General features: G+C 52.6%; 1 protein-coding gene across 1 annotated transcript in view; it reads left to right on the plus strand.

Annotated features, from left to right (window-relative positions):
* Positions 1-556: 556 nt before the first annotated feature.
* Positions 557-9,391, plus strand: part of LOC146757490 (uncharacterized) — an 85,398-nt gene continuing 76,563 nt past the window's right edge. The window contains exon 1 of the mRNA XM_085520672.1: positions 557-2,183. Within this exon, the coding sequence (XP_085376798.1) occupies positions 557-2,183 (1,627 nt within the window). The remainder of the gene's footprint in view (positions 2,184-9,391) is intronic.

Here is a 9,391-nt window from a genome sequence, read left to right on the forward strand (position 1 = left end):
AACTCGGAATCTACAGCGGCTACGTCTCAACTCGGAATCTACTGCGGCTAGGTCTCAACTCGGAATCTACTGCGGCTACGTATCAACTCGGAATCTACAGCGGCAACGACTCAACTCGGAATCTACTGCGGCTGCGTCTCAACTCGGAATCTACAGCGGCTACGTCTCAACTCGGAATCTACTGCGGCTACGTCTCAACCCGGAATCTACAGCGGCAACGACTAAACTCGGAATCTACTGCGGCAACGACTCAACTCGAAATCTACTGCGGCTACCTCTCAACTCGGAATCTACTGCTGCTACGTCTCAACTGATATCTCCCTGCTTGAAAGAGCGGAAGACCCCTGGATCCCAGATGTGCATAGCCCTGAGGCCATGCCAGGAGACCTCAGCCCAGGTGAGGTGGTGGAGGGAAGGGGAATGTTGGGGCTGTAAGATCCTTCTCTGCCTGTGTTTTATTTTGGGCACCGTGTGCTATTGCTGCATTTCCTCTGTCATCCAGCAGCTGATGGGATCAGAAATACAAAGAGGTTCCGCAGGAAATTGTGCAGCGGAAATGCAGCGGAATTGCATCTCTGAGGAAGAAATCAGAAGGGATGTCCAGGAAGTCCTGCAGCAAGGTCAGGGTGAGCACATCAAGAAGCCCCTGGGAAAGCATCTGGGAATGACACTGAGGAACCCAGTGGACTTCAACATAGGCCCAAAGCAGCCTGAGGAAACCAGGAGCAAGGATGTGTGCCAGATGAAAAAGCAGAATCCATGCACTGAGTGTGAGAAAAGCTTTAAACTGGATTCCAGCATCACTAGCCACCAGTGCACGCACTCAGCAAAGAGGCATTACGAGTTCTGTGATTCTGCAGAGAGCATGAAATGGAGACTCCACCCCACTGGCCAGCAGTGCATGTACATAGGAGAGAGAGCCTTTGAGTTCTCTGACTGTGGAAAGACTTTTACGGACAGTGGGAGCCTCACTTCCCACCAGTGTATCCACAGAAGAGAGAGACTGTACAAGTGCCTTGAGTGTGGGAAGAGCTTGAAAGGTATTTCTAAACTCAAAATACACCAACGTGTCCACACAGGAGAGCAACCATGTAAGTGCCCTGAGTGTGGGAAGAGCTTTAAGGATAGTTCTAACCTCAAAATACACCAACGTGTCCACACAGGAGAGAGACCATTTAAGTGCACTGAGTGTGGGAAGAGCTTCAAAAAGAGTTCCAGCCTCACTGTCCACCATCACATTCACACAGGAGAGAGACCCTGCAAGTGCTCTGAGTGTGGGAAGAACTTCAGTAGCAGCTCTGAACTGAAAATGCACCAGCGTGTCCACACAGGAGAGAGACCATATAAGTGCTCTGAGTGTGAGAAGACCTTCACAAGCAGTTCTGATTTGAAGCTCCACCAGCGCATCCACACAGGAGAGAAACCCTATAAGTGCTCTGAGTGTGGGAAGAGCTTCATAAGCAGTTTTAATTTGAAGCGCCACCAGAGCATCCACACAGGAGAGAGACCCTGCAAGTGCTCTGAGTGTGGGAAGAGCTTCAGAAGCAGCTCTAAACTGAAGGTGCACCAGTGTGTCCACACAGGAGTGAGACCATATAAGTGTCCTGAGTGTGGTAAGAGCTTCAAAGGGAGTTCTGAATTGAAGCTCCACCAGCGCATCCACACAGGAGAGAAACCCTATAAGTGTCCTGAGTGTGGGAAGAGCTTCAGAAGCAGCTCTAAACTGAAGGTGCACCAGCGTGTCCACACAGGAGAGAGACCATATAAGTACTCTGAGTGTGGGAAGAGCTTCATAAGCAGTTCTGATTTGAAGCTCCACCAGCACATCCACACAGGAGAGAAACCCTGCAAGTGCTCTGAGTGTGGGAAGAGCTTCAGAAGCAGCTCTGAACTGAAGATGCACCAGCGTGTCCACACAGGAGAGAAACCCTATAAGTGTCCTGAGTGTGGGAAGAGCTTCAAAAGGCATTCTGAATTGAAGATGCACCAGTGCATGCACACAGGAGAGCGACCCTATAAGTGTCCTGAGTGTGGGAAGAGCTTTAAAAGGCGTTCTGAGCTGACGCTGCATCAGAGCATCCACAGGAAAAAGAGACCCTGTGAGTGTCCTGAGTGTGGTAAGAGCTTCAAAGGGAGTTCTGAATTGAAGCTGCACCAGCATATGCACACAGGAGAGAGACCATAGCTTCTGTTGGACATTTTAGAACATTTTGGCCAGGCCTGCATGCAGGGAGATGCCTGGGAACTTGTCTTTTCTCTCCCTCAGAGAATCCCATCTGCTGTGTTACCAGAATGTCTGCACCAGTGAGCTGAAATGGCAGGAAGCCTTGAGTGTGAGAAGGGCTTTGTGCCGAGCAGAGAGCTCCTCACACTCCCAGAAGAACTTCATGCAAAGCTCAGTCCTCATTAAACATTGCAGTCCACAGGACAGGTAGCTACTAGGAGTGCATCTCCTGCAGGAAGAGTTTCTCTCAGGGCTGGTGCCTCATTTCTCATGGGAAAACCCCCAGCAGGAGAGACTCTCAGGATGCTGGAGAGCCCAGGGATGAGGGAGACCAATGCTTCTCCCCATGCAGGAACAGTTTGCAAAGGAGACGGCATCACTGACACCCTCTGCAGAAGGGACTTAACCCAGGAGCTTCAGATGGCCTTTCCTTGCTGCCCAAAGCACTTCTCTCACCATGCCTGCTTTCCACTTCTACTCTTCCCACCAGCTGCTTTTTGATGCTGTTTCCTAGTGGAGAAGTGGTTGTGTAGGGATCTGCTGTGTGTCTGTGTGCATGTGTTGCTCTCAGTCATTTCTGAGCGCACTCATGCATCCCAGAGAAGGGTCAGGAGAGCAGTAAGGTGGCTCTTGGAGGTTTTCTGAGAATCTTCTGTAGTGGAAAGAGAAGGGGGTGGATAAAGTAGCTGAGTTGCTCTGGAGCTTTCTTCACTGTAGTCTTGTTTTTGCTCTTAAAATAAATGTCAGCATGTGGAATGAGGAGAGGGAAAGGTGCAAGCAGGGTTTCGTTTTGGTGCCCTCTCCAGCCCACTGCTTGCTTCTGGACAAGGCATTTCCTTTCTTAATAGGGGAGATGCTCCAGGCCCTTCACCATCTTAGTGGCCCTCCACTGGGCTCTTTCCAAGAGATCCCTGTCTTTTTTGTACTGGGGAGCCCAGAACTGGACACAATATTCCAGATGAGGCATTAATAGGGAAGAGTAGAGGGGGAGGATCACCTCCTTCGACCTGCTGGACACGCTCTTTTTAATGCACCCCAGGATGCCATTGGCCTTCTTGGCTACAAGGGCACACTGCTGGCTCATGGCCAATCTGTTGTCCACCAGGACGCCCAGGTCCCTCTCAGCAGAGCTCCTCTCCAGCAGGTCTTCCCCCAGCCTGTACCGGTGCATGTAATTATTCCTCCCTAGGTGCAAGACTCTACACTTGCTTTTGCTAAACCTCATCCGGTTTCTTACTGCCCAGCTCTCCAGCCTGTCCAGGTCTCTCTGAATGGCAGCACAGCCTTCAGGCGTGTCAGCCAATCCTCCCAACTTCGTGTCATCACAAACTTGCTGAGGGTGGTCACTATCCCCTCATCAAGGTCGCTGATGATGTTTAACAAGACCAGACCCAGTACAGACCCCAGGGGGACGCTGCTAGTTACACGCCTCCAGCCAGACACCGCACCGGCAATGACAACCCTCTGCACTCTGCCAGTCAGCCAATTCTCAACCCACTTCACCATCCACTCATCTATCCCATACTTCCTCAGCTTTGTTATAAGGATGTCATGGGGGACAGTATCAAAAGCCTTACTGAAATCAAGGTAGACTACATCTACCGCTCTCCCCCTGTCCACCCAGCTAGTGACATCTTCATAAAAGGCGACCAGGTTGGTTGAGCACGACCTCCCCTTGGTGAACCCATGCTGAGTACTCATGATAGCCTCCATATCACCCAGTTGTCTGGAGATGGCATCTAGAACAAGCTGTTCCATCACCTTCCCTGGGACAGAGGTGAGGCTGACCGGCCTATAATTACCCGGGTCTTCCTTCTTGCCCTTTTTAAAGACTGAAGTGATATTGGCCATCCTCCAGTCTTCAGGCACCTCCCCAGTTCTCCAAGATCTCTGATAGATTACAGAGAGCAGCTCAGCAAAGATCTCTGCCAGCTCTCTCAGCACCCGCAGATGCACCCCATCAGGTCCCATGGATTTATCGACCTTAATGTTTCCTAGGCACTCACGGACCACCTCCTCCCCGACTAAAGGGAAATCTCCCATTCCCCAAACTCTCTCATTAACCTCCAGGGTCTGGGATTCCTGAGGGAGAGCCCTTTCACTAAAGACAGAAGCAAATGATCCTGTGGGGTTAGGAAAGGGCACAGCAGAGCAGTCAGTGAGGAGCACAAGGCCGTGAAGCGCAGCACGAGCCATTGATTGCCTGCACTGATGATGTTCTGCAGCCACCTCCATTGAGATCTGCGTCCTGAGTGCAGATGGAAAGTGAAGGGAAAGGAGGAGCGGGGGATGGAGGGGCAGGAAGCGCTTGGTGCCGGCGGGAGCACTTCCGGGCCATGGTGGCATGGGAAGGTGATCGGGGCCGGGAGGAGCGGGCTGTGCGCTGCCAACGGGGTCGGGCCGTGGTGCGGGGCATGGAGGGATGTCGGGGGAGGAGCTGGTGGTGCTGTTGCACGCAGAGGCGATGCGTGCGGTGCCAGCGAGTGCGTGGAGCTGAAGGAAGGTGTGTAACATGTCCTTGCTCTGGCTGTCAGTGAGCGGGACGAGTCGGGGCTGCAGTTCTGTGCTAGTGTTTGTTGCTGGGACCGGCTGCCTGAGTAGAATGGGGGCAGCGAGAGGGAGGTTGGACAAGCGGCAGCATCAGGAGCACGGCCCAGTTCTGCTGGTGCTGTACGGCTGTGGGTCCCCACTGAGGGTCGGTGAGGCAGCGTGGCCCCGTGTGTGGACGTGGGACGTAATCAGAGTGAGTGGATGCAAATGGAGTCGGAGGTGTTACAAGGAGAGGCTGTTACAAGGAGTTGTTACAAGAGGAGGTGTTCTGGATTGGAACACGGAGAGCAGAGCTGGTGTGTCCCAGCAGGCAGGCGTAGTCAGGTGCCCTTTGGAGCCTGCTGTTGTTGGCGCTGAGCTCAGGAGCCCCATCAGATCAATGTGGTGCTGCGTGCTGCGTATGGCAGCGCCAAGAGATTCCCTTGTGGGAGAAGGGGGAGGATGAAGGAGGCCGAGGGCCCTTTGCTCAGGGCCAGCTCGTCTGTAGCCTCTTGCTGCCAGAGAAAAGGGCTGCCCGCTGGGCACAGGCAGTGCCTTCTGGCTCCCGTGCCGTGCCCTGTACTCCAGCCCCCTCCTCATGCCATGTGGAACGCCAATGCCAGCAGTGCCAGCAGTTAGAACCCTGTTGGGCCATGTTAGAACCCTGGCCACAGCTGTTACCTTGGTCACCGCTGCCCCACGCAACGCACTCGCCTCTTAGAGCTCCGGCCATTAACAGCCATGTGGGGACCTAAGAGAGCGAGGCTGGAGGAAACCCAACATTTAGCTGGGAAGATGGCAGCTTCATTTAACATCATCTCCTCCTCTGAGACCTCTGCAGGCCCCCGGTTCCATCTAAACCCTGTTTTTATTGGTGTTTTTCATGTTAAGTTTAGTTGTAGTGTTAGGATTAGGTTATTGTTAATGTTTTCTAGTTAGGAGTAGGTTATGGTTCGTGTTAGTGTTCAGAGTAGATGATTGTTCCTGTTTTAGAGTTAGGTATAGGTTTCTGTTCATGTTTTATTGTTAGGTGTAGGTTTTTGTTCCTGTTTTAGAGTTAGGCATAGGTTACTGTTCATACTTAGAGTTAGGTGGAGGCCTACCAGCTGCTGGCAGCAAACAGCACTCACTCGGTAAGCACACGTCTGCTTTCTCACCCAATGCCATGAGTGCTGCTCCATGAGTGCAATGGTCTGCTGACATCTCCAAGGGATGGGATTTGCATCTTTTGACTTTTCTGTTGCAGATTGTCGAGGAGCAGAGCGTGAGTGGCTGTGAAATGCAGTTGGGAAATGCTTCATGGAAACAGTCTGGAGCTGTGTCTGGAGCTTCCTGCATGGCCGTTGTAAGGTAGGTGTGCCTTACTGTAAGCGTGCACTGAAGCAGTGTTGGTTAAGCACAGCTCACTCCTCTGTCTTCAACAGATCAGCTTTCTGCACTCTTTATTTCTGTGGCTGGCGTTGTAGAGCACAGCAGCAGCAAGGCCACGAACACGTCCACAACCAGGTACGTGAACATGGGTGACTTTAATGGCTAGAATAACATTGCTGTTAGTATTAATAAGGCAGTGGTCACGCGTGTGTGCTGGAGCTCAGGGATAGGTTTATTCTTGCCTGTTGAGTTCTTCCCTTGTTTGACTCCCACCCATCCTCTCTTGCTTCTCTTCCCTTTCAGTTGTTAGAAAGCTCCTTGACTGTTTCCCAATTGATTCTTGCAGGACTTGGAGGGTTTTGAGTGTAAGGCTTGGGAGACGGTGAAGCAACCCAAGGCAAGTGCTGCTCAGCTGAGCAAGAAAGCCAAGAAGGAAAGCAAAAAGAAACGATAAGGGCTTGAGCAGGAAGGCACAAAGGACAGCAGAATCGCCTGGATTGCGTCCTCAGAGGTGCACCAAAGGACACACACTATGTGGTCCGGTTTTCAGGCCTGGCCGTGATTTCCCTTTCATGGACTGCAGAGAGGAACTGAGGAAGTTTTAGTCATTACCAGTATCCCTCCTATTTGATTTCATATTGAAATGTATTTTGGATGCATCTAGCACATCTGTGTATTGCAAATAAAAGCAAAACAAACATTTGAATGGTGTTGCTGCCTTTTTCAATAGCTGCTCAATACAGTGCCTGGCTCGGGCTGGCAATTGCAGGACCATGAAGTGTTCGGCTTCACATCCCTACCTGAATCACAGAATCACAGAATTGTAGGGGTTGGAAGGGACCTCTAGAGATCATCGAGTCCAACCCCCCTGCCAAAGCAGGCTCCCTACACCACATCACACAGCTCGGCATCCAGGCGGGTCTTGAATATCTCCAGAGAAGGAGATTCCACCACATCCCTGGGCAGCCTGTTCCAGTGCTCCGTCACCCTCACTGTAAAGAAGTTCTTCTGCACATTCGTGTGGAACTTCCTATGCTGCACTTTCATCCCATTACCCCTAGTCCTGTCCCCACGCACTACTGAAAAGAGACCAGCCTCACCACTATGGCCCCCACACCTCAGGTATTTATAAACCTGGATCCAGTCCCCTCTCAGCCTTCTTTTCTCAAGGCTAAACAGACCCAGTTCCCTAAGTCTCTCCTCATAGGGGAGATGCTCCAGGCCCTTCACCATCTTTGTGGCCCTCTGCTGGACTCTCTCCAAGAGATCCCTGGTTTTTTTGTACTGGGGAGCCCAGAACTGGACACAATATTCCAGATGAGGCCTCACCAGGGTAGAGTAGAGGGGTAGGATCACCTCCTTCGACCTGCATGTAAAAAATGTAATTGCATTGACAGTTTCCATTACAACAAGAGCAGTAGAACAATATGAGTATGCATTATCCAATATGTCATGGATGACACTGATGGGGGCACAGAATGCATTGAGGCCACCAAAGAGCCATAAGAGGGGGAGTGGGCAGCCAAAGCGGAGCCCACTTGTGGGGCAGAGCATGAGGAGCGCTATGGGGCTGGCACTGTGGGGCTGCCCCACATCTCAGCACTGGAGCACAGTGGGGTGCCAGGGGGGGGCACCAAACTGCTGCAGGTAATGCCCAAGTACTATGAGAACCCATAGGGAACAGCCCCATAGCGCCCCACTGCACCCCACATCGCCCCACTTCACCCCATAGAGCTCCAGTTCACCCCAGTTTCCCCAGTTTACCCCCCATTCCACCCCAGATTGCCCCAATTTACCCTAATTCCCCCCCCAGTTCACCCCAATTCACCCCCATTCACCCCCATTTCACCACACATCATCCCAGTTCCCCCCCCCAAGTCACTCTCAGACCCCTCCAGTCCCCCCAATTCTCCCCCATTCACCTCAATTCACTCCACATCACCCCAGTCCCCCCCAAAGTCACTCTCATATCCCCCAATCCCCCCCCATTCACCCCAGTTCATCCCAGTTTCCCCCAGTCCATCCCCAGTTGCCCCCATTTCACCCCATTTCCCCCCCAGCCCCCCACCCCCTCCCAGCCTGCAGACCCTCTGTGCCCTGTGGACACCGATGGGGACCCGGCCTCACCCAGCTGCACCCCCAGGTCGGACCCTCCCCCCCCCCCAGAACCCAGAGCTCATTTTGGGCTTAAAAAGCCCTGGATTGGTGCCAATTTTACCCCCTTTGACTCCCAGGAATGAGGTGGCACCACGTGAGGATGTGTCTGCGGTGCTGGGGGGGCTGATCCTCGAGCTGTCCAACCTCAAGTGAGTGCTGGGGGGGGGTTAGGGTTAGGGTCCCATTGGCACTTATGGGGTCTCACTGTCCCCTGTGTGGTCTCACTGTCCCCTGTGGGGTCTCACTATCCCCTATGGGCTCTCATTATCCCCTATGGGGTCTCATTGGTCTCTATGGGGTCTCACTGTCCCCTATGGGGTCTCATTGTCCCTGCAGCCGCCGTGTGATGAGCGCCCATCGTGCCCTATAGGGGTCTCACTATCCCCTATGGGGTCTCACTGTCCCTTATGGGGACTCTCATTGCCCCCTATGGGGTCTCATTGGTCTCTGTGGGGTCCCATTGTTCCCTATGAGTTCTCATTGGTCTCTATGGGGTCTCATTATCCCCTATGGGGTCCCATTATCCTACAGCTGCCGTGTGATGAGCGCCCATCGTGCCCTGGTGTCACTGCTGCGGCTGCATCATGAGCGGTGCCTGGGGGTGAACAAGAGCAGGAGGAGGAGGAGGAAGATGGAGGGGGGTGAGCCAGGATGAAGCTGCAGCTGTGAGTGGGGCTTTATTGGGGGAAAAAAAGCCCATAATGGTGCAATAAACACACGAGTGTGAGCAGGGCTGGAACAACACAACTACACAATAACACAACAACACAACAGGGAACGGCTGCTGAGCTCTGCTCCTGGTGCAAAGTGGTGGTGTAAAGCTGATGGTGCACAAATGATGGTGCAAAGTGGTGGTGCACAACTGAAGGTGCAAAGGGATGCTGCAAAGTGATGGTGCACAAGTGATGGTGTACAAATGATGGTACAAAGTAGTGGTGCAAAGTGATGGTGCAAAGGTATGGTGCACAAGTGATGATGCACAACTGAAGGTGTAAAGTGGTGATGTAAAGTGATGGTGTAAAGATGATGGTGCACGAGTGGTGGTGCAAAGCTGATGGTGTACAAATGATGGTGCACAAGTGATAGTGCACTAATGATGGTGCACAGTTG

The sequence above is a fragment of the Coturnix japonica genome, chromosome 20 (genome assembly GCF_054131305.1).
Source record: "Coturnix japonica strain WE chromosome 20, WE-NBRP24, whole genome shotgun sequence".
Taxonomy (NCBI): domain Eukaryota; kingdom Metazoa; phylum Chordata; class Aves; order Galliformes; family Phasianidae; genus Coturnix; species Coturnix japonica.